Source organism: Podarcis erhardii, assembly GCF_964252035.2.
Source record: "Podarcis erhardii genome assembly, chromosome: 2".
Classification (NCBI taxonomy): domain Eukaryota; kingdom Metazoa; phylum Chordata; class Lepidosauria; order Squamata; family Lacertidae; genus Podarcis; species Podarcis erhardii.
The window spans coordinates 89,351,447-89,377,145 of NC_138498.1; the positions used below are offsets into that span (position 1 = coordinate 89,351,447).

Sequence of the window (25,699 nt, forward strand, 5' to 3'; positions counted from 1 at the left end):
CTGAGCTCTGGCCCTTCCCCATCTCATGATGCTTCTCAATTTCACTTCTGACATTTTCAGTATAAAAGCACTTCAGCCAACAGCACTGCGGAAGGTAAGCGCAGTTGGCCTTTTAAAGCGTTGCTGCCTGACCGCGCATGGCAGCAGGCAGTAGCCAATGCCTGGCCTGCCAGCAAGGCACTGCCCATCAGGTGGGGCCTCTGATTGGTCCGTTTGAAGCTGGCGTTCAATCGGGAAGCCCCGCCCTGAGATCACGCCAGCCGGGGGAATTCTCAAATGGCCAGCAACCATGTTAGAGCTGTCTGACGGAATGGCAGCAGAGTGAGGGGTTGTAACTGCCACCCACCTGGGAAGGGTAAGTGTCCATTGTGTTCTAGAAACAACAAGTTGAGCTTCTTCAGCTCATTCTTGCCTAGAGTTTGGTCTTGCGTAAGTGGCCTGAACCTCACTGTGAGAATCTACATAACAGTGCTCTCTCCTATTATGATGCAAGAATGGGCATGTCATATGGAATGTGCAGCATCGCCACACAACTTTCAACTGCTGCTGCTGCGACTCTTGGAACATCTGCGGTTAACAGTAGGTAATCCAAAGCATTTCACTGAAAGCATTGCAGTTCATTGTCTGTCTGTCTGTCTGTCTGTCTGTCTGTCTCTCTCTCTCTCTCTCTCTCTCTCTCTCACGCATTCCAAACGATCTAGGGCCCATCAGAATAAGACCTGAGAGACCAGGGTTAAAATCCCCACTCGGCCGCAAAGCTCACTGGGTGACCTTGGGCCAATCACTGTCTCTCAGCCTAGCCTGCCTCACAGGGTTGCTGTGTGGATAAAATGGGGGACGCCACTTTGACCTCCTTTTGAGGAAGGGTGGGATACAAATGCATTTTAAAAATAAAATACAAATTATGCTGGCTTCCTGCATGCTTATCCCTAGTCAGAAGTAGAACTGACCATGTGGTTCTTCCCAGTCTATCTGTAGGGACTGGGCAGATGGCACACTCTTCAAAATGCAGTAGTTGTGCTTATCAGGTATGGAGAGGGGGGGCAATATTTTGGTTTTTTTTAAAGGACAATAGCATTTATTAGCTTGTTTACAACATTTCCATCCCACACCTTCACCATAAATTTATGATCCCTGTGCTGACACAAAAACTGTCCAATCAGAGATGGTAAATTAGGGCTGTTGGAGGGGAGCAGAAAGCAGGGAGACCAACAGTAGATGGAGCCTGAGCCACTCACAAGGATAGCTAGCTAATTCCAGTTTTGGCTGCTGCCGTCTCCCTCCTGAGTTCTACAACAGCAACACTGAGGCTAAGTAGGAAGAAGATGACAGTGACACCACCTGGACTCATAAGTAGGAAAGCAGGTGGGGTCTGGCTAAGTGCAGATGGAGAGGTTGGGACAGCAATCCATTTCCCTAATGGACCAGCGTCCCCTGTTTTTGCCTGGTGTCTGAATGGGAGAAGTGAGGGTACCCCAGGTGGGCCTTCCTAGAGAGTGCATTACAATGGTGAAGACCCACCACTAAGAAGACTTTCTTCATGCTGACCAGGGAGGATGAGAGTTGTATATAAGAAGCAGAGTAGATAAATAACTACACACCTTTTAGAAGACACCTGAAGGCAGCCCTGTAAAGGGAAGTTTTTAATGTTTGATGTTTGATTGTGCTTTTATATCAGTTGGAAGCTACCCAGAGTGGCTGGGGCAACCCATTCAGATGGGTGGGGTACAAATAATAAAATTATTATGGTTGTAGTCCACAACATCTGGATGGGAACCATGTTGTCTTCTCGTGGTCCAGGTGGGTGGACTGGACAGCCCGTCTAATATGTTGGTTGCTTCTTTCCATTTGAGATTGCAAAGCAAGCCCTAAATGAGTGCAAAGAAGTCTCTACTGAGCTGGCTTGTGTGAGAAGGAGGCTGAACTTAATTAGCCATTCCTCTGTAGAGGGTATTAGCCTCTAGCTAGCCGTAGAAACCTCAACTTCCATAAAACTTAGACTGACAGTTTATTAGTTCCAGCTGAAAGTTTACTTTGTAATTAAGAAAGTGCTTCAGATGCATTTTCTAATTAAATCAAGGGTAATTTATCTGTCACACTTGAAATGCCTGGGACTATTTTTGGACTTCTCATTGGTGAACATAGGGACAATAAAAACAAGCATGGCTGCCTGATTATGCTGGGAAGTTTTAATGTCTCTTGAATTCCATGTTTTAATTCTCATAGCCTTTTCAATTATACATGATAACTCAGTTCATTTTTTGTCCTTCAAGCCTATTGTGCCAGCTTCTGTCTTTAGGCCACTGCAGTCAGTTTTTTTTAAGATGTATTTCTAAGAGTACCAGAACAAAGTGGTTCTAAGTGTGGCTTGACTGAATTGGACCCACAGTTTATACATATCTCTAGATTAAATTTTAAGGAAGCAGAGATGCACATCCTGTTCTCCTTCGTTACAGCTGGTTCATTTCATGTCACAGTGTTCAAACTGTAACCTGGAGCTGAGCTTTAATATACCTGTTGACTGCTGAAGAAAGAGCTAAGTGAAACAGAAAAGGTTGTGTGTGCTTAATCTACTGGTTAATCTCTCCGTCGCAGCAAAAAGAGTATGACTGGTATGAGGGCTGCAGATGGAACCAAACCACCAAAGCCTGTGAATCGTTTTCACCATGCACAGAATCATAGAATCTTAAGGGACCATGAGGATCATCTTAGTCCAACCCCCTGCAATGTAGCAATCTATTGCCAAACATAAGATTTGAACCCAGGACCCTGAGATTAAGAGTCTCATGCTCTACCATCTGAGCTATCACAGCAGTTTTTCTTTAAGCATGCGGCATTTGTGCTTGAGGCCTTCCAAAGCAGCATTCCTACCTCCATATGGTGGAAGCCTTGCTGCAGAGGGGTAGCTTGACTCTAGGAGACATGGCCAAATTTGAGCTCCCACCCCCCTCACACACACATTTTATCTAGTTGTCTCTTATACATGTGTTTCCTGCTCATCCTTCAAGAGTGATGAATATGGTGATTTAAAAGCATAGGGGAAGAAAGCATTTTCTAGAAATGAGTCCGCAGTATTGACAAATAACCTGGTTGGGCTGGGGATAGTTGCATAGTCTTCCCAGGATTAAAAAGCAACTGATTCAGAAAGGCTTCCACTTTGTAAGAGTCCTGTAAAGATTATAGTCTAGGTTGGTTTGACCCAAGCTGAATAAAATCTCAAAGAACACACACCCCTAATCAAAACATTTATATTTGTTTATCTGTCTAGAATGCACTTCTCTTTGTCAATCAACATATTTCCCTCCTCTAGCAAACCATTTCTTGATGATCTAGTTTATGCCCCTTCTGTCACCTGATTCTTCCCTGTCCTGTCCCTAATATCCATTTGGCAAACCCTAACCTCTTCTTGTCCACCACATTTTTTTGTTTAGCTATTGTAGAGTGCAGGTCCTCTGGAAAAGGACCAAGCTCCATGTGGGTCCCATGGTGTGCTCTTAAACATGCAGAAATCTTGTGGAAGCAAATCTGGCTGATGTGAATAGAATACCATCTGGGAACGCTAGGCATGCTTCCCTGAGCTCTCTGGGAGGAAGGTGAGATATAAATGAAATAAATATGAGTGAAGTAGGGTTAGTGCTAGCTGTAGAAGGCATTCATAACACAATAACACATTCTTCTCCACCACATTTTTTTTAAGATCTCCTCATATCAACTCTAGCCCATGGAATAGGTGAAGTGGTGATATGAATGACCCAAAACCAGACACAAAGACTGACCAAAGAGGCGACTCAAAGGGTAGCTCCAAAGGAGACCAAAAGACTGATCACAAGGGTGACCAAAAGGCTGACCAGAAGCCCAGCCCAAGGGCCTCCCCAGTGAAAAGTGTAGACTATGCACAAATCAAAGCCAAGGCACCAAGAGTTCTGGCAGACATGGTACAAATGCTTATCCTTTGGCGGAAAATGGGCTTCCATGTGCCACGAGGGGTCAAGAATATCTTTGAGTTTACATGGGATGAGCTCCTGGTGACACCACCGAGAAAATCATTTGCTGGTTTATATTGTCCTGTGGTCAAGTTTGCTTCCACGGAGGACGCTGATATTTCCTCCACTCCTACTTCAAGAGCTCAGAAGGTGGGTCCAACACCCTCAAGGTTAAAAGCGAATTATGTGACCCCTTCATCTGAAGACCAACAGATGCTTCTCAAATTCCAAAAACGGTCTGTCCATCTCCTCACTGAACTCTTGAAGATGAAGATGAAACTAATGATTGAAGCAGCTGCTGGTGAGATCATCTAAACTAAGTGTTCCTGCCAGCTTCAATTTACACATAGAATTTAGTAATCTCTTTGGAAATCCTGAACCTTCTCAGACAAGTAGGCACCATCCTCCAGGATGAAACTGAGTGTTGTGGAAGGCAGCACATATCTGTCATGTGCTTACCAGCACATGCTATGGTCCCTGCAGTTGGAAACACCAAAAACCAGGGTTCCTGGTGATGTGGATTATTGCCTTCTCATGTACCCTTGTGTGAATGTAGGCACATTGCAAATATCTGATTGAACATGTGTGTTGCCTGGGCAGACCTGTCAGCTTTTGCCTTATATTTGAGTGTACAGGATGAAATCTGTAAGATCTGAGTTGGGCTGAGCTAGCACTCAGAGGTTGAGTTAGCATTCATGAATTATATGCAATTTTTTTGACATGGGACTGTAAAGAGTCCAGATTTGTTTGGGCTAGTGCTTTCATTCTTGCTTTGAGGTTCTAGGTTCAATCTCTGGCCTCTCCCACTAATAATAACAAGTGCTTGGTAATAATAACAGAAACCTTGGGAAACTGCTTCCACTTAAACAACACCAAGGTAGTGGGACCAATGGTTTCACTCGGCAGCATTTTTTATCTGCAGTTAATCACACTGGTTAATGGGAAATTACATTCCGCTGCCGCTATGAACACACACTTTTCTTATTTTATGCATGGTAGCTGCTGTAATATCTATATCTATCTAAATGTACACCCCAATTGTTCAGATATTACCTTTAATTTCTAACCATCATGTCTCCTTCCCAGGCCCCAGTGTTGAGGAGATTGCAAGGAGGTTTTTGGAAAGTGGCCAAAATCTGATCCCGAAAACACGCGAAGATGCAGCTGAATTCACACCCAAAGAACCTAGGAGGAGAGGTTGGGGAAGAAACAGTGTTGTCAGGTGTTTGGACTCTGTGATAGCACCGCTCCTTTAACTGTTTATACTCTAGTCTCCTTTGCAGCTGGAAATGCTTTTGTTCCCAGGAGTTTTGCATGTGTCAAGAAGATGGGCCAACAAGTGGGTATGGTAGCAAGAACACTTGGGCCTCGGCCTCGGTGTATGCATGCACCAGAACAAGATGCGAATGAGGTGGCAGAGTCCAGGCCATCATATTTTATTCTTACATTATTTTATTCTTATTTATTAATTTATATATATACTACTTACATGGCAAAATGGCTTCTTCTTCTTTTTTTTTTTTAAATAATATTTATTGAATTTTCCAGTAAAACATACCAATACAAAACAATTACAATAAAGACAAACACAAACAAAAAACAACAAGTATAATTCCAAAAATTATTTTCTCAACCTAATTTCCCCGACTTCCTCATACCTCACCGTTTTGTATTCTAATTTCATTATCCCGTCAGCAACTCCATTCCCTTATTTCCCAATTTTTTTTAACAAATTCCATTCCTTTTCATACTCTAATATCTCTGAAAACCACCATATTTTTAAATCCACGTCAATCTAACATTCCTTAATCTTATAAAACAAATTCCTTCTAGTAGCACCTTAAAGACCAACTAAGTCAGTTCTTGGTATGAGCTTTCGTGTGCATGCACACTTCTTCAGATACACATCTGAATACATCTGTGTATCTGAAGAAGTGTGCATGCACACGAAAGCTCATACCAAGAACTGACTTAGTTGGTCTTTAAGGTGCTACTGGAAGGAATTTGTTTTGTTTTGACTATGGCAGACCAACACGGCTACCTATCTGTAACTTAATCTTATAGTATTTATTAAGATAGTCCTTAAATTTCTTCCAATCTTCTTCCACTGTCTCTTTCTCCTGGTCTCGGATTCAAAATGGCTTCTTGAGGACAAAATCAATTATAAAATATCCACTTGTAATTGAAATGCATGATAGAACAATTCCACCATATAACTAGATTGTTAAACCACTCTGAGAATTGTAGCTCTGTGAAGAGAATGAGGATCTCCTAATAACTTTCTGCACCCTTAACAGTTTTATTTTGCAGTGTGTGAAGATGTACTTTGTTTTGTGTGAGTTGAATCTTCCAACATTCAGCTTTACTGAACGCCCCTGAGTTCGTATGTGAGGAGAGGGAGAAGAACCTTTCTCTTTCCATTTTCTGTATATACATAATTTCTATCATGTCTCTGCTCTGAACTAAAAAGCCCCAAACATTGTAAGCTTTCCTCCTGAAGCAGCTGCTCCATCAGGCTGCCCATTTCGGTTGCCATTTCAGGTTTTCTTCACAGATGTGGTACCTCTGAGGTATTTTACTTCCTGCTCTCCAGAGTGTTTTCATTTTTAAAACAATCTGAAATTGAAAGGAATTCTTAACTCATCAGTTTGTGTTTTATTGGCGCAGGACGTGGTATGGCACCAATACTTCCAGCGATTCCTATTTCTTCCACCACCCAGCTTATACAGCAAATGTCAATGAACTGTCTTTGCTTCCAGTTGTCTATGAAAGACACCAAGCAGCAAAAGAGTACAGGTAGATACAATTTCTAGAAAATGAGAGAATACTAAATGCTCCGTAGGGCAGAGTTTCCACAGATGCTGTGGGAGCCCATGTTGCAATGCTGTTGCTGTGTTAGCCCTTGTAGATACTGGTAGCATTTTGCATTTGACTTTACTGCTGGAGGAGCACAGGATCATGACTATAATATGCCAACATAACCATGGTGTAGCAGTCATTAATGTAACTGGGCTATTGAGCTGGTACAGCAGGGCTATCCACGTGGCTATTTACCTATAAACAAACAGAGAGGTGTTTTGTGTGTGTGTGTGTGTGTGTGTGTGTGTGTGTGTGAGAGAGAGAGAGAGAGAGAGAGAGAGAGAGAGAGAGAGAGAGAGACTGATTTACTGGTGAGTGCAAAGAATTTAATAATGAATTTTGACTTCCAGTTTTGATAAAGTGATGTGAAGTATAACGTACAAAAGGCTATTTGCAACTTACAAAAACACCATGTGGAAATGGCAAAAGTATCCAGTAGGTTGTACTGAATAAAATTTAATATTTGACAGATTTACAGGAAGACTTTAGGAGAGCTCTTTCCATATATATATGTATGTTTTCCAGGTAAAGCTTATGATGAGAGACTTGACCCGTGTCCTGAAGCTAGGGAGTTGCTCCGAGAAATTTGCCGGACTATGTAAGCATCTTCAAATGTTTATGATACAACACACCTTTATAGGGTAATCTCACGGGTTATTTTAATAGGTCGAAAGCTCAGCGCGCAACCCCACATCTGCAGTGGGGTGATATGTAGACCGATGTTTTATATAGAGTCCATCTAGGCGTGTAATTGGTTCTCTGGTTGGCAGTAGCTCTCCAGAGTCCCAGGAACTGGCCTTTCCTTACCTTGCACCATGAGAGACTTACTTGAAGAGGACAGGGATTGATCAGTGGGTTTTATACATACAAAACTGGGGATTTGCGCCGGTAGCCAACAATGTAGCTCAAACCTAACTCAAACCTAGCTCAAAACATTTTGGCCATTACTGACTCTGGAATGGTCTTAGGGCTACATCATCTTTAGATGGAAATGTGTATTACTCAGTTAGGCCCCATCCACACCACTAGTTACCAAGTGCAGTAATGCATCTGAATACCAGTTGCTGGGTTCCTACTTGAGGGTTTCCCACAGCCATCTGGTTGGCCACTATGAGAACAGTATCCTGGACTAGATGGGCCCATGGCCTGATCTAGCAGGTTCTTCTTATGTTCACTTGCATTCCACTTAAACATTCACAGGCCTCATGCCTTCCCTCAAAGGATATTGGGAAGTGTAGTTTGTTAATGGCGCCCAGAGTTGTTAGGAGACCCGTTTCCCTCACAGAGCTACAGTTCCCAGAGTTCACTCATAAAAGTCTTTGGCTGTTAAACCCTTCTGGGAATTGTAGCTCTGTGAGGGGAACAGGGTCTCCTAACAACCTTCAGCACCCTTAAGAAACTACATTTCCCAGGATTCTTTGTGGGAAGTCAGGAGTGATAAAGTGGTATGATAGTGCTTTAAATGTATTGTGTGGATGTTGACTTTTCTTGAAAATGTAGCCAGCCAGCCCTGCTGTGTTGGGCCCCCTCCTGCTCCTTCTGTTCAGACTCCCTCTCCCAAGTGGCATTTACGTATGTGTGAATTAATTCTAAGTTCCAGCCCCTTTCATTTATTTTGCTCTGTAAAGTTGCTGGCAGCCCGAACATGAGAGCTATTGAAAAAAATAATCCTGAGAATGATATCAGTTTGTTTTTGTTTTATTATGTATTTTGTGATTTCATTTTGTATTTTTATTCCCCCCCCCTCGCCCCGTGATCTTTGGATGAAAGGTGGTAAACTAACTAACTAACTAACTAACTAAAAAAACCTACCGAAGTTCCAACTCTGCTGACACACAGGTACCTAATAAGAGACACTGCTGTTGTTTCTGTTCCTTTTAGAGCGGAAGAGAGGAATGCAGCCATAACAAAAGGCCATACAAGGCCCCTAATCCTGAGAAATTACATGACAATCCACAGATCACCGTCTCAGGCCTTGAAAAGGGCTTCAGTGTCCCTAATAGCTACCGAGGTCCGGCGTATGAAAGGGAAGAAGTTATTCTTTTCCTTTCCTGATGGAACATCCCTGATGTTGTATCCTTAGGAATGTATGGGGAGCGAGTTTGGGAAATAGGATTGGTTGTTGTTCTTTTCCATCCCTACTGTACAGGGATTAGAGTCAGTGTGGTGTAGTGGTTAAGAGTGGTGGACTCATAATCTGGTGAACTGTGTTTGTGTCTCTGCTCCTCCACATGCAGCTGCTGGGTGACCTTGGGCTAGTTACACTTCTTTGAAGTCTCTCAGCCCCATTCACCTCACAGAGTGTTTGTTGTGGGGGTAGAAGGAAAAGGAGAATGTTAGCTGCTTTGAGACTCCTAAGGGTAGTGGGATATGAAATCCAAACTACTCCTCCTCCTCCTCCTCCTCCTCCTCCTCCTCCTCCTCCTCTTCTTCTTCTTCTCCTCCTCCTCCTCCTTCTGAGTGCAGCTACAAAATTCAGTGTGACTTCTTGATTAGCAGTTTTTTCAGACTTTTAATGGGTCTGGACTGTTCAGTTTATCTCTGTAAGCCAAACCTCCTGTGCTGGAGTGGAATGTTTAAAGGTCAGCTGATTGTGGGGCTTGTTGCAAAGAACTGCCCCGGGCGTGATGCACTGGGCTTTGCAAGGGCCACTGACCAGCTGATCAGCGGTGCCTGCAACCCTCACGCTTTGGCACACTACATCTTAAGTTGCGTCACACATGGCACCATTGTATGTGACATCAAGCACAGAGTAGGTGGACATGGCTTGGCCTTGCAGGACAAATGGGGCAGGGCTTCCTCCAAAGAGTGATGGGGGAAGCCAGTGGAGGATGCTCCATTAGGTCCAATGAGGCGGTGCCCCACCAACCTGAGTCAGCCCTTGTTTGCTTGCCTTGTTACAATCAATGAGTCAGGGGTGGCTCTGCCTGTCATTGTCTCTACCGCCACCTGCTTTTGTTCTCCTTGCCTTCTACCCTACCAGCACCAACAGGCACCAGGGACCACTTGGGGGGAACCCAGAGTAGATTTGGTGGTGGGGGCTGCACAAAGGGGGAATTTCATTGCACTTGTGGATGTAAGGATGCAAATGAGTGAATGGAAGAAAAGATGCAGCAAAGTGTGCCCGTTCCAGTTCTGAAATTAATTTGAGATTCCTAGTGAAGTTGGCATCTGAGAGCTGTAGAATTTAGGACAGAGCAAACCCACAGAATGATAAACTACCAGAAATCCCCTCCTCACTGTTGTGTGAGGGCTTGCATGGACTCACTTTCTGTAGGATGTCAATTTACCATACCCCAAATTTGGGGGCAGGAAAAGTGGTCAGAGGAGAGAGCCTTAATGAGATCTACAGCCACACTCCAAGAATCTCCCCCCCCCCAAATGCCAGCCAAATAATGGCTGCACTGTAGCCTTGTAAGATCAGTAGCTAAGGGAGCAATGGCACAAAAAAGCAAGGGGGTGATGTAATTCAAGTACTGCTAGCTTAGCTGGTGCTGCTGAAGCCTCTCTGCTTGCATTGCAAGAGCACAGAGCTAAGCTATTTCAAATCCTTTGCCCTCTTGCTTTCTCTTCTCTCCCTCCCTCCCCAAACTTCCTTGACAGCCCCTTGGCTGCAGTTCATTTGGAGTTGTTTCACAGAAGCACATGCTCCATTTGATCTTTCCACCAAACTGGGAATTAAGAATGAAAGACTCTGACAGTACAGGCTTTCAGATCACTTCTGTAGTTCAGTTGACTCCATTTGTCAGTCTCCGTTTTCTAACACAGTGCGTTAAACACAAAAGCCTCATTTTGAGACCTTTACATACCCCTTTTTTCTAGCTGATCACTTTGGCTAATAGATTCTTTTCCTTGCTGTGCTGCTTATGAACATGTCGGGGAAATAACTCCTCTGAGGCAGATTGCTTCACAGACAGAGGCACCTTATGCTCCATCAGACACTCAGAAGCCTTGAATAAAACTTCACCACTGGCAATTTGGCAAGGATCTGCATATGAAAATGATACAAGAAGGCAAAAAGCCCTAGAATGATGAGGACAATGATTTCAGATATAGAGTACGCACTTGCTAATCTCCCTTCATGGGGAAAGCTAGTGCATCAGACGAGGCTAATTAATTGTGTTAGTTTTGCACTTGCAGGGACTTTAAAGTGATTCCTCCCCCCGCCCCGTGCCCTTGCCCCCCACTACCAGTCCATGGGCAAGAGTCTGGGGTGAATCAGTTGCAGGAAACAAGGAGCTGGTTAGAGGAAGAAGCCAGTAGTCAGGACTCAAGAGTAAATCAGAACCATGGACCTTATAATTCAGAGATATGCCCAGTGTTTTTTTTCCAAGGGGTACTCAAAGGCACATAGTACCATCACACACCCCCAATGTTAAAAGTGTGCAGTCACTGTAACAACTTCATGGTGAGTGCTGACACCTTATTTATTTTTTAGTTTTATTTTAAAAGCACTGGATATGACCTTAGTATTAAGAAGCTGGTAATTTGAGGACTTGCCTTAAGGCAGTTCCTACAGTTTATTGCTCAAGTTTGTCTTGGTTGTAACACTGGAAACAGCCCTCATCAAAGATCCAGCTGAGTGAACTTGTAATAATACAAGTTCCCACAACGGATAACTAGATAAATGCCTTTCTTTTCTTTTTCTTTCTAAAAAAGTGTGATATTACTTGACCCATGTCAAAGTTACCCATCAGGAAGTGTTGCCGTCTACCAGTTTCCCATATGCTGTATAGGAAAAACCATCACCCTTCTGTTTCAGGATGCTCCTAGTCAAACGCTTCTAGGTACAATTACATCTCAGGGCCATTCGTGGATACGCTATTGCTTTAAGGCCAGGTGAGTGTCCCTTATTGATCCTAAATGTTTGGTCAGGGGGCGGAGTGGGGAAAAGTGCAACAGCTGAGTACCCAGTGGATTCTGGGTACTGATGTTAGATGGGCCATTGGCCTGATCCAGTAGGACTCTCCTTATTTCCAAATGTCTAAACAAGAAGGGAGCAGCACCTTCAAAACAGTGGTGAAAGCATACTGAGAGATTACTTGTTTTTTTAAAAAACCCACATTGAATTATACTGACCTTGGCTCAGTTGTTCACAACTGGCACTGGCATTGATTCTGCTTACCTAGAAAAGTCTTGGGGCTGTGCGGGTGAATGGGTGGGACTGACACTGCTGATCTGGCACTCCCACTGGTGCACATGCGTGCCCCGACGTCACTACTGCTCCACCACATGGGCATCACTGCTTAGGCCAAAAAGGATGGGCATCACCAGAAAGGTCGCAAATGTGCATATAATTTACACATGTATAGATGCAAATTTAGAACTCATTACTATAATTTACTATAATAAGGGATGGGGAACCTGCAGTCCTCCAGACATTGTTGGACTCCAGCGCTAACTGGCTCCAGTCTCCATGGCCAATGATCAGGGATGGTGGAGGTTGTAGTATAACAACATCTGGAGGTGCACATGTTAGCCACAATCCATCTCACCATTGTGGGCGAGGCTGTGGCCAGCTCACCTGGGGTACCTGTTCAGACTGCTGTTCAGGGGCTCACTGCTGATGGGTAGTTTCAAGGCCGCTGCTCTCCCTTCTTATGACTTGCTTTTCTTTAAACTGGACTTGAACCGAACGGCCCAAACAGAAGACTACTTTTAGTAGAGGACCATCATCCTGTGAAAGCCATTCAAAGAGAGGACTGTCCTCTGTAAAGTAGCACACATGGGTACCGTAATCCTGACCCCAGCCATGCTAGAACAAGCTGTTTATATTGATACCTGCAAGTGTCTCATAGGCTCAGAACACTAAACTCTGCTGACTGGGTGGTGGTAGTAACTTCAGGATTATAAAGATATTAATGAGTGCTTATAGAAATGCCTTCATTTCCTGGACCTCTTAGGTATCATGTGAGAGAGGTATTATCTCAATTTTACAGATGAATAAATAAGAAACACAGGGAAAGCTCAAGGTCACATAACTAGCCAGTGACATGGATGGAAAAGCCAAGGGCCATAACCCCAATTAAATCAAATGTGCCTTATCGTTCATGGTAGACTTTTAAAACCAAGTAGTGTAGATCTGCTACTGGTCATTTATTGTCATGATTTGCATCCATCATTCCTTTTATATGGGAGGATTAATTAATTATCTCACTTCTCAGTCTTTAAAGCGTTTGATATAGGAAGCTGCTAATGGCAGATGTTAAAAGCATAACCCCACTGGGTGTAACTAATGGTTACGCTACATGGCATTGCTCAGGGAGAAAAAGGTCATTGGAGTGATGAGGATTTGGAAAGGGGATTGGAAGGAGGGGGGCTAACATAGTTCTGCAGCCAGACAGGGGCAGGCTGATATTTCCTGGGGAGTAAAGAGCAACCAGAACAAAAGCACAGCAGCTATAGAGAGATCTGAGGAAACTGAGAGGCCAGGGTTAAAGAGGCCATGGCTGGAGGCAGCAATGCATTTGAATACCAGTTGCTGAAAACCACAGGAGGGGAGAGTGTTCTTATGCTTGGGTGCTGCTTGAGGATTTCGCCCAGGCATCTGGGTGGCCTCTGTGAGAGCAGGGTGCTGGACTAGATGGACTAACTAGTCTGATCTGGCAGGCCCTTCTGTCCATAAGAAAGTAGGGACCCCTAAAAAGGGGGAGACCAACTGGTGTGCCTGTGGGAATGAGGAAAGGGATCATTAGACTGACCACCTGACTTCACGCAATGATGTAAATGCATGCAACTAGTCAGTTTTAATATGGTAATTTCTGAAAGCCTGCAAGGACTTAGGTTCCACCCCAGAGAAAAGTAATGGCCCAGCTGGCTGGTAGTTAGAAAAAAGACAAATGTGAGAGTTGAGAGTCGGCAGTGATGTGACTTAGAAGTAAAGCAGCAAGCTTTTATTTGAATCTAAGGCTCTGGCTATGGGAGAAACAAGACCCTTTAGGGTGTTGATGCTGTGAAGTCCTCCATTGTAGGCTCAGGCTATATATATATATATATATATATATTTGCTTTCGTAGATTTTCACGGGTACAGGAATGCAGGTTTTGGTGTCCTCGGGTGTCTTCCCGTGTAAAAGTTGGGGTGTCTAGGCGACGTTTCGACGAGGTCTCACTCGTCATCTTCAGGCTGGTGCTTTCGGCTTCTTGTTACTGGAACAGAGCAGGATCTCAGTGTTTGAGTTCCTATAAATACTGTAGAGGGGGTGTGGTGTATAGCCTCCAATGTTCTGGGCAGAGAGGAAGTTCCCAGGCTAGTGTGCCTTTTCTTCTTTTGTTCCTTAATTACTTGAGAGATATCTTGAGTGATTTCTTGAGTGATATCCTGAGTACCACAAGGATAAAATCCAGTTGGAAAACCAAGGGATCTATGAAATACCCTGCAAAGTCTGCCCAGCCACGTACATTGGACAAACAAACAGACGAATAAATGCACGTATCGCAGAACACAAGAATGCCGTCAAAAAAGAAGAAAAAACTTCCTCTCTTTTCCAACACATGAAAGAAACAGGACACGAAATTAATTTTGCAGATTCCAAATTGCTCTTTAACACGGAACATCACCACAAGAGAATAATCATGGAAGCCATCGAGATAGAGAAACACCCTCACAACATGAACAAGCGTGACGACACATCCCGCTTGCCAGACATCTGGAAATTAGCCCTCCCCACAAAAACTGACACCAGATCCAGAGGCACACAGAACGCCAACACCAATCAACCACACCAGACCCAAACCCAGACCCTCTCCACAGATGAATTACAGACACCATCCAGTAGCCAATCCATGGTGGCACCTCCGGATGCTGCACCCCCCTGCAATCCCTACACAGATCTGGCTGACACAAGCCACAAAACCACAGCTCGCCCCTATACACGAAGCCAAGCCAGAGCACAACTAAGTACAGTACAGCCATCTTCTCAGGAAAACTCTTCACAAAGTTCAAGAGGTCAAGACACAAAGACTTTAACAACTAATCCACACCTAATGACCCACCTAAGTGGTACTCAGGATATCACTCAAGAAATCACTCAAGATATCTCTCAAGTAATTAAGGAACAAAAGAAGAAAAGGCACACTAGCCTGGGAACTTCCTCTCTGCCCAGAACATTGGAGGCTATACACCACACCCCCTCTACAGTATTTATAGGAACTCAAACACTGAGATCCTGCTCTGTTCCAGTAACAAGAAGCCGAAAGCACCAGCCTGAAGATGACGAGTGAGACCTCGTCGAAACGTCGCCTAGACACCCCAACTTTTACACGGGAAGACACCCGAGGACACCAAAACCTGCATATATATATATATATATATATATGCTTTCGTAGATTTTCACGGGTACAGGAATGCAGGTTTTGGTGTCCTCGGGTGTCTTCCCGTGTAAAAGTTGGGGTGTCTAGGCGACGTTTCGACGAGGTCTCACTCGTCATCTTCAGGCTGGTGCTTTCGGCTTCTTGTTACTGGAACAGAGCAGGATCTCAGTGTTTGAGTTCCTATAAATACTGTAGAGGGGGTGTGGTGTATAGCCTCCAATGTTCTGGGCAGAGAGGAAGTTCCCAGGCTAGTGTGCCTTTTCTTCTTTTGTTCCTTAATTACTTGAGAGATATCTTGAGTGATTTCTTGAGTGATATCCTGAGTACCACTTAGGTGGGTCATTAGGTGTGGATTAGTTGTTAAAGTCTTTGTGTCTTGACCTCTTGAACTTTGTGAAGAGTTTTCCTGAGAAGATGGCTGTACTGTACTTAGTTGTGCTCTGGCTTGGCTTCGTGTATAGGGGCGAGCTGTGGTTTTGTGGCTTGTGTCAGCCAGATCTGTGTAGGGATTGCAGGGGGGTGCAGCATCCGGAGGTGCCACCATGGATTGGCTACTGGATGGTGTCTGTAATTCATCTGTGGAGAGGGTCTGGGTTTGGGTCTGGTGTGGTTGATTGGTGTTGGCGTTCTGTGTGCCTCTGGATCTGGTGTCAGTTTTTGTGGGGAGGGCTAATTTCCAGATGTCTGGCAAGCGGGATGTGTCGTCACGCTTGTTCATGTTGTGAGGGTGTTTCTCTATCTCGATGGCTTCCATGATTATTCTCTTGTGGTGATGTTCCGTGTTAAAGAGCAATTTGGAATCTGCAAAATTAATTTCGTGTCCTGTTTCTTTCATGTGTTGGAAAAGAGAGGAAGTTTTTTCTTCTTTTTTGACGGCATTCTTGTGTTCTGCGATACGTGCATTTATTCGTCTGTTTGTTTGTCCAATGTACGTGGCTGGGCAGACTTTGCAGGGTATTTCATAGATCCCTTGGTTTTCCAACTGGATTTTATCCTTGGGGTTTCTGAGGATATTGGCTATTTTTTGGTTGGTGCAAAAGGCTGTTTTGATATTGTGTTTATGGAGGATTTTGCTAATTTTATCTGTAGTGCCCTTTATATAAGGAAGGAGGGCCATGCCATTGTTTTCTTCTGTGTCTTGGTTTTTGGGGGGTGTTTCCTTTTGGATTAGCTTCGTAATCCTGTTTTGCTGGTATCCATTGGCAATTAACACGTTTGAGAGATTCTGTAACTCAGTTGTCAAGTGGTCTTTGTCAGCCAGACGTTTGGTTCTGGAGATGAGAGTCTTGGCTACGGAGTTTATTTGTGCAGGGTGGTGGTGTGATTGTGCATGTAAGTAGCGGTTGGTGTGTGTTTTTTTCCGGTAGATAGTGTGTCCTAGGGAGCCATCAGGTTTTTTGTAGATTAGGACGTCAAGGAAGGGAAGTTGGTTGTTGGCTTCTATTTCCATAGTGAATTGTATTTTGGGGTGTAAGTTGTTGAGATGTGTGAGGAAGCTATCCAGTTTTTCTTTCCCGTGTGGCCAAATTACAAAGGTGTCGTCAACATATCTGAGCCAAAGTTTGGGTTTGTGTTCTGACTTGTCTAAAGCATTGGTTTCAAAGTGTTCCATGTACAGGTTTGCGATGACCGGTGAGAGGGGTGATCCCATAGGTGCTCCTTCTATCTGTTTGTATCTTTGTCCATTGTGGATGAAGTACGTGTTGGTTAGGCAGTGGTTGGTCAGGTCCAAGATGTATTCGGGGGGATTGTATTTGTTTTGAATAGCTGTCAAGGCTTCATTAATGGGCACTTGTGTGAAGAGAGATACAACATCGAAGCTCACAAGTAGGTCATTAGGATGTAGGTTTTGCTTCTTTATTGTTTCTATGAACTGGAAGGAGTTTGGTACGTGTGAAGAGATGGATTCTGCATAGGGCTGAAGTTGCTTGGCGAGAAATTTAGCGAGATTTTGTAGAGGTGAGCCTATGGAGCTGACTATTGGTCTGAGTGGTGTTCCTTCTTTGTGTATCTTGGGGAGGCCGTAGAGTTTGGGGCATCTGGATGATTTTTCTCTGGGGATGATTCTTAGCTGGATTTCTTCACTGATAGGAGAGGCTTTTATTTTGGATTTGGTGGTTTTTTCCAGGTAGGTGGTGGGATCTGTTTTTATAGGTTTGTAGGCAGGATCTTGGAGTAGATTTGATAGTTTTGCTTGGTAGTCCGATGTGTTCATCACCACTGTGGCATTACCTTTGTCTGCTGGGAGAATGATTATGTTGTTGTCTTTCCTCAGGTTGGTGAGTGCTTTCTGTTCTTCTTTGTGTAAATTGCTTCTGGGTGGTTTGCTGGAGCAGAGGATGTTGGTGACTTCAAGTCTGATTTTATTGGCTTCATCTGGGTTGATTTTGGTTAGGCTAGCTTCGACTCCGCATATGATGTTTTCCGTGGGGATGCGTCTCGGGGCGACTGCAAAGTTGAAACCTTTGGAGAGTACTTTGGTTTCAGTTGTGGTGAGGATCCTGTCTGATATGTTATGTACTGTTTGTTTCATGGGTTGCTGTGGAGGGTGGCTGGGCTTCTGGCGTTTCTCTAGTTTGTGGAGTTTGTTGGTGTGTGTGTCTGTCTTATGTGAGGTCTCCGTTTCAGCTCTCCAGACGGCTAGTTGTTTGCATTTGTCCCAGAGTGCAGGGTGGATTTTGTTACAGAGTTTGAGGTGAAGAGTGAGTAGATCTTTGTTGGTTTGGTCTAGTAGGTATCTTTTCTTGTGTAGTTCGTTTCTGATTAGGGATAGTTCAGTTCGTTTCAGGATCCTTTCGGTGGCTGGGGTTTTAGAATGGAATTTAAGTTGGAAGCATGTGGGAATTAAGTTGTTGTCTCGGCAGTTGCGTAGGAACAAGAGATCACATAAGATCTGACACCAGATAAAACCTGACACCACATAAAAACTGACACCAGATCCACATAAAAACTGACACCAGATCCAGAGGCACACAGAACGCCAACACCAATCAACCACACCAGACCCAAACCCAGACCCTCTCCACAGATGAATTACAGACACCATCCAGTAGCCAATCCATGGTGGCACCTCCGGATGCTGCACCCCCCTGCAATCCCTACACAGATCTGGCTGACACAAGCCACAAAACCACAGCTCGCCCCTATACACGAAGCCAAGCCAGAGCACAACTAAGTACAGTACAGCCATCTTCTCAGGAAAACTCTTCACAAAGTTCAAGAGGTCAAGACACAAAGACTTTAACAACTAATCCACACCTAATGACCCACCTAAGTGGTACTCAGGATATCACTCAAGAAATCACTCAAGATATCTCTCAAGTAATTAAGGAACAAAAGAAGAAAAGGCACACTAGCCTGGGAACTTCCTCTCTGCCCAGAACATTGGAGGCTATACACCACACCCCCTCTACAGTATTTATAGGAACTCAAACACTGAGATCCTGCTCTGTTCCAGTAACAAGAAGCCGAAAGCACCAGCCTGAAGATGACGAGTGAGACCTCGTCGAAACGTCGCCTAGACACCCCAACTTTTACACGGGAAGACACCCGAGGACACCAAAACCTGCATATATATATATATGTATATGTGTGTGTGTGTGTGTGTGTGTGTGTAAATAAACCCTCTATCATAAAGGTGCCACAATCTCCGCTGTGCCTCATTCGCAAAGAAACATGAACCCTGGGTAACTGCCTGGAACCTCTGGAATCTCACACTGCTTGGAGACTGGGGAGGTGTGCAACAGTATTATAACATCTATTGTGGGCTACGGATATCATGGTTCAATCACATCAGTTCAAGATATTAAAAAATTGGGCCACTGAGTTCCTTGTTATGAATTTCCCAATATTACTGCAATCGCTACAGTCAGAATCTTTATTATGTATGTATTCCCACCAACTTCTCCCTTAGTATTAAATTGCATAGTTTAACTGTTTTTCCTCTCACCCAGCTGTTCAATAGCACTGATGATGAATAATGAAGGAGGGAGCATTAGAGACAAGGATGGCTATTTAATCCAGCACTGGAGCTGGTATTCCAAAAACCAGGTTCTGCAGTCGTTGGACTATCAGGTATCAAATGAAACTCTCAGACCAAAGAATCCACTAACATCTCACATTTTTGGAATAGTTGTCTCTCTAGAATTCTACAAATATCTCTAAAAGTGTGCTCTTCTAGCTGAGAGAAATTCTAGGCAGAGATTCCAGATTATGCTTTGTTCCTGCTGGTTTCCAGAGTCACATTTTAAAAATCCCAGAACTGCCAGCAGGCATTGGGCTAGTTGCCACAAACTCACTTGTGTGAGGGTTCCCAGAGACAAGATCACAGCTGCTGAACTTCTCCCTTGGTCCTCCCTCTGTTGTGCCGCTGGGGGCTAATACATGGTTTGGTTTGGCTTAGTATGTCATCTCAACCCTGGTTTGTGGTTTGTCTTGCTCCAGATAAACCATGAGCTGTAATCAAGATTTGTTTGTGAGTTGTCTGGATGAGAATCCATGAGGTTAGGTTTGGATAACACACTTAGCCAGGCCATGGCTTAGCTCATGGCGTGTTGAGTGCACTCACACAACTAATGTCATCTAGCTTGGAACTCAAATGCCCCATTTGTCCAAGACTTGAGTTTGCTGTGGACATAAAGTACTATAATGAACTCCCCATCAGAATCACAGTAACGTGAAGCCTAAACAATGTGGAGCCTGCACCCCAAATTTGGGCAACATTTCCCCACAAATTCATCACCACTAGCTGAGGGAACATTTAGATGTGGGAAAGAAGGCTTTTACACTTTGCACTGCACCCAACTAAATTATACTCAGGTAAGACTCATTGAAATTAAGTCTGTCATGTCCACTAATGGGACTGCTCTGAGTAGGACTGACCCTGGATACAATCCTGTAAGCATGATGACAGTGGCAAATGCCAATTGTGTGAATCAGACCCTAAGACTTTCATTATCTTCATTTATTCCTTAGATAAATGAACAGCTAAAACTCAAGGTTCTTAATCAAAATTCAATGACAATTACTTTCACCGAACAAAGTGAAAGCATCACCTTGTCTTTGGTAAGAGATGGATGCACACATAGATCCAAAACTGATAGGCAGGTAAGAAGTCACATGGAAACAACATTATGCAAGTAACAACAGGATATCCAGTAACTGCGTGTCCATTGACTTTTTCATAACCCTGAGGGAAATTTCTAGAAGCAACATTTGAAAACGTGTCCTAGGTCTAATTTTCTCTAGTACAGCAATCCCTCTTCTGTTATCTCTCTTTTTGGGATACAAAAGTCTTACCTCCGTACACTGTAGATTGTGATAGAATCTATCTATCTATCATCTATCTATCTATCTATCTATCTATCTATCTATCTATCTATCTATCAGATCATCCCTCAACGTAAATTCCTAAGGCAGCTTACATACAAATCACATATACACAGTAAATTCTCACAAAGCATTAAAAACGGAATAGTCATTTAAGATAGCATACAACAAACTGCATAGGTACCACTACAATCCACTGGATGAAGGAGTATCATTTTTTAAAAAAACATTTTTATTAATTTTCCAATAAAAACAGCCAATTAACATATCCATCAAATCATAATCACAATCCAATTATAATCCAATAAAAAACAACCAAATTACAGTCCTAATTATTATTTTTTTCTAGGCTTCCCATAGTCTGGACCTCTGAAGTATATCTACAATATCTTCGTTCCTGCCTTCTTCTTGGTGTTCTCATATTTACCACATTCTGATCTTAACGCTTTAAAGTTCTCCATCCCTGGCTATGCGATTCTCAGTCATGTCAGAAATCATATATCCTTTCATCCATTGAGTTCAGCTTTGTTTATGTATATATATTTTTTCAACTGTCGATTTGCCAGCGCAGCTTTTCCTGATTTCATTCCAGTCTTCCAATCTGGGCTGTTGTCCAAGTCTATCATTTGAAGTTTAATGATGCAGCAACTCCCAAGTTGTTAAATCAGTCCAATCAGGGGTGTTGTCCAAGTCTGTCATTTGAAATTTGATGACGAAGTAACTTCCATGTGGTTAATTGTTAAATTGTTGAGCATACTGTTTGCAATGTTGCAATGTAAATGAACTGTATTCCACAGATATAAGTCATTTGATGATCGATCAGCCTTCCTGGAGACCACACAATCCCCCCCCCCGGGCCCTAGAAGGGGGGTTGCGAGACATCCATTTGGCCTTCTCTCTCGCTCATAATGAAGAAATTCTGCACACAGATGCACTGTATGTTATCCCAAATTGTTGTCTCAAGTCTTGATAAAGTCAGCTAGCAAATATTTCCTACTTCCCTCACAAAAGAGAGGAATTCTTATATTTCCGTGCTGTGTCATATTAACAAGCGCCATCTTGTTTCTTCTTTTATCTTTATCAAGTCTTTCAAGTCTAAGTAAAGCTGTGCAATTAAATACTTAATTATAAATAGAAGTCCATCTGTACTTTTTTAAAAAAAGGTTTCTTGATGAGGCTTGGCATAGAAAACCAATTGTAGATATTGAGAAGAGAAAAAAGGACATACCAATCATCTCCATAATCCAAATGCCATGATGAGAATCTCTTTGAAGTCCGAGCTTAAACACCAGGGACTGTACAGTTCTGCAGGTTTTTCTCAATTTTCTTCGGTCCAGACTATGTCTGTTTATTGTCCAAATCTAATAATTTTATCAGTTAGATATTTCCGGCTTATGAGAGTGACTTCGGAGAGTGCCAGCCATGTCGTGCTGTGGGACACAGCGTCCTGCCGCTTGCACCTTGATGCAAGCTGACAATCTCGTATGGTCTCTGGGTCTACAAGACAGTCCTCCCCCAGCCTCGGGAGTCTGCCAGGGCTAATTACCCCCATATTAACCCTGAATTACCCGCATGGCTGGGGTCCGATCGTGTGGGAGTCAGACATTTCTCACCACCGGAAACAGGAAGCCTAAGGAGTGTCATTTTAGTCTGGTTGTTTCCATTCCGGATAAGAAAAGGCAGAGTATAACATTTGCGGTGATATTTTTGTGCTACGCTATCGCACATTGTACTGCTAGCGATGTCTCATCACAAGGGATGCCTCATGCTTGTATCACAGATCTCAGCAGTAACCACCTCTATCATTTTGGTTGCCCCTTTTTGAGCCCTTTTTAGCTCTGCATCAATCTTTCTGAGGTGAGGTGACCAGACTGTGCATACGCTTCCACCAATGTGATTCCTAACAGCACATTTGGTTTCATGCGTTATTTGGTCCTAAGTTTTTCAGCACATTGCCTTAAGCCTCACACATTAGAGTGCTGTGCCCTTTAGCTAACACATCCCTGTAGCGGGGTTTTATGCTTATCAGCAAAAGCTAACTCTTCTATGAAGGCAAGTAAGCAAACTATGCTTGCCTCTTTCTTAATAATAATAAAAAGAAGGTATGCCACATTTGACTCTTTTCAAATTGCTTCCCTGGAGTCCCATTGACCTTTGAAGAGTAGCCCTCAGGAACGGCACTGAAACCTGCATTAAAGGCAACCTTCTTTCTTTAAGAGCCTCTTTCCTGGTCTTTCTTCTAAATATTTATTTTATGAATGCACTTTTGTGGAAAGACAGCCTTTGCATTAAAATGCTTTATTACCCCACAGGCTGCCTTCATAGGCTGGCTGAATGACATATTTCTCAGCCACTTGGTGTTAATTGGGCCATTCTTTAGATTAAGAATTCATTGTTGTCCCAGCTGGCATTCCCCCCTACTGCTTCCACTTCTTAAATACAGTGTGTGTGTGTGTGTCTGTGTCTGTGTGTTGTGTGTACAATATATAGATATATAGATATGTATGTATATTTTAAATTCCCTTTTCTCGTTGAGAGCAAAACTGTTGATGTATGTGTTAGGAAAACAAAAATATTTTCAAATCCATATTTGTAAAATTTGCTAGAATTTGTAACTGCAGTGCCTTGTGCATTCAGAGGAAGGTTAGGTGCTGAACTGTGCACGCTGGTATTGTGGGTTTTAGCAGGGGATATTCCCTTGTTTCCAAATAGCACAAAATGCAGCAAGGGCCACTTCTCCCATGGATAAATTTCCATTTGCCCAAATATAATAATAATAATTCCTTTTCTCTTTACTTACCACAGCCGACTGGGAAAAGCACAGATAGTGGTGACCAGGAAGGACAATGGGTCAGAGCCTTAACAGAGATTAAGAAGAGGTTTGAGAAGATAGTGAGACAATTTATAAATGGCATTTTGATGGTCTCAGGTAGGTATAGTAATTCTTATTGGTCATGTAGTATTCATATTGCATGTAATTTAATTTGCATCATGAGGTCTCTCTATCTCTCTTACACACCTAAAGCAACCCACACCCACCATGATGATACAAATTAAAACTCAAATGAATAATTGTACAAGCTTCACACACACCCCATGAATGAATGAAATGGTCTTTCATCCAGTAAAGGCTGAATTTTGGTGTGGCCAAATTCTTGATTCTCACTTGTTCCACTAAAAGTTCAAAATCTAAACATTAAAAAGTATAAAATTCAGAATGTGGAACCAGATTTTTTATTTATTTTTTATTAGGTTTTGTGCTTATATTCATATCTGCAGTGTTAGAATCAGCCATGAAACTCACTGTGTGGCCTTTGGCCCATCTGGCTCTCAGCCTAACTTGCCCCACAGGGTTGCTGTGAGGATAACTTGGGGAAAAGGAGACATATGAATGCCACCTTGAGCTCCTCAGAGGAAAAGTAGAATGGATATAAACTGATAAATAATTAAAAAAACAGTCTCTGTCCAGTTTGCCTGCCCCAATTTTGTATTGAGTGAAGGGGACGACGTTTGGAATAATGAACAAAAGAAAGCATAACCTAAAAAGGAAAGAATCAAGAAACTGGTGTGCTTGTTGTTTTTTAACGACAATGGCTCTTACCATTTTTGGCTTACTGAGAAGGAAAGTGTGCAGACAATAGCTAACTCAATCAAAGTGTGATGTTAGTGCCCCACAAACCACAACCTGTTTAGGCACTATGAGACTCAGAAATAAATGAAATGAGCATGCACAGAGTGCACCTGCCTCACCAGTGAGAAAGCTCTTTGTATTTAATTTGGCGATATTACAACATGTATCCTTTGTACAAATAGAATCCCCACAGCAGAATATCCTGTTGGATCAGACCAAAGACCAACATCCTGTTCTTGCAGTAGCCTACCAAACACACACTCTCTCTCTCTCTCTCTCTCTCTCTCTCTCTCTCTCTCACACACACACACAGCATTTTAAAACCTAAATAAGAATTACTGATATTTATTATCAAAAGAGACTCACACTGTGTCTCCCATTGCACTCTCTTAGTCAAAAAGATAGCTCAAGCTAGCAACCACATTATTCTTCTGACTAGTATAAATAATGTGCTTTGCACTGTTTGGAGATGGGGTCTTCAAAGAAATAGTTCTGAGCATGCTCAGAAGGCAAGAAGGACTGCTCTTCAATCAGCCCTCTGTTGCCCTATACAGGTGCTGGAATTGCCCTTGTAACAACAAGAGGGAGGGGTAACCTTCACAACTGGGACTGAAAAGCTGGCAGTCCTGATACAGTGGTGCCCCGCAAGACGAACGCCTCGCAAGACGGAAAACCCGCTAGACGAAAGGGTTTTCCGTTTTGGAGGCGCTTCGCTAAATGAATTTCTCTAGGGGGTTGCTTCGCAAGACGAAAAAATCTTGCGAGTTCCCGCGGGTTTTTTCCGCTCCCCCCCCTTTCCTAAGCCGCTAAGCCGCTTATCAGCTGTTCCGCTGATAAGCCGCCTCTCAGCTGATCGCTAAAAGCCGCTAGACCGCTAATAGCGTTAATCCGCTAAGCCGTCAATGGGCTTGCTTCACAAGGCGAAAAAACCACTAGACGAAGAGAATCGCGGAACGGATTAATTTCGTCTTGCGAGGCACCACTGTACTCAAATTTCATGTACAGTGGTACCTCTGGTTTCGAATGGGATCCATTCCGGAGGCCCACTTGCAACATGAAAAGCCCGCAACCTGAAGCGCCATATCTGCACAGGTGCTTGTGCGTAAAAAATTATTTTTATTTTTATATTATTATTATTATTATTATTATTATTATTATTATTATTATTATTATTGTGACATTCTCATTGGGAGAGCTGTGCCCCAGTAGCTCCAATGGGCCAGCCTTGTCAAAAATAACTGACAATTCTCTTCTGGTTTCTATGGCAGGGATATGTTGTGTAGACTATCCAATTGACCTTGCCCCTTCAAAGCAAGTGAAGTTTTTGATAAAGGACCCAGTACTTCTGGCCTGGGATCGAGTTGATACCAGATCTTTGGCCGCTAAACGGAGATCAGTCGTCAAGCCATATCTTACACGGAATCTTGCCTTTGATAAGCCCTTCAGGGGGAAATATAGGCCTCCTTCAAGGTCAGTGAGGTTATCTTTTGTGGGGGAAGTGTCTTAGTTTCTATAGAAAAGCAGGACTAATCATGTGGGTTAGCCGGCTGCAGATATGATCCTTGTAAGCAGGCATTTCAGTGGGC

At 43.3% G+C, this 25,699-nt stretch overlaps 1 protein-coding gene and 1 long non-coding RNA gene across 14 annotated transcripts in view; one reads left to right on the forward strand and one right to left on the reverse strand.

Moving 5' to 3' along the window:
* The window catches only part of LOC309337351, a 37,971-nt gene that overhangs the window by 10,705 nt on the left and 1,567 nt on the right, over positions 1-25,699 (reverse strand). For 3 of the 4 annotated variants that reach the window (XR_014154187.1, XR_014154188.1, XR_014154189.1), the window contains 2 exons: positions 23,283-23,340; positions 5,037-5,168 (listed from right to left, as the gene is read on the reverse strand). This is a non-coding gene — a long non-coding RNA (uncharacterized lncRNA). Of the gene's footprint in view, positions 1-771; positions 818-5,036; positions 5,169-23,282; positions 23,341-25,699 lie in introns of all 4 variants that reach the window. The other variant, XR_014154190.1, reaches the window with a different exon arrangement.
* The window catches only part of LOC309336567 (uncharacterized protein C3orf20 homolog), a 59,343-nt gene continuing 33,977 nt past the window's right edge, over positions 334-25,699 (forward strand). Inside the window, exons 1-13 of one of the 10 annotated variants that reach the window (XM_081852528.1) lie at positions 359-583; positions 2,457-2,554; positions 3,432-3,593; positions 3,698-4,284; positions 5,070-5,180; positions 6,651-6,779; positions 7,368-7,440; positions 8,724-8,915; positions 11,529-11,681; positions 19,108-19,228; positions 20,129-20,260; positions 23,288-23,411; positions 25,382-25,583. In XM_081852528.1, the coding sequence (XP_081708654.1) occupies positions 3,744-4,284; positions 5,070-5,180; positions 6,651-6,779; positions 7,368-7,440; positions 8,724-8,915; positions 11,529-11,681; positions 19,108-19,228; positions 20,129-20,260; positions 23,288-23,411; positions 25,382-25,583 (1,778 nt within the window). In that variant the 5' untranslated portion in view covers positions 359-583; positions 2,457-2,554; positions 3,432-3,593; positions 3,698-3,743. The other 9 variants (XM_081852527.1, XM_081852524.1, XM_081852526.1 and 6 more) reach the window with 9 other exon arrangements.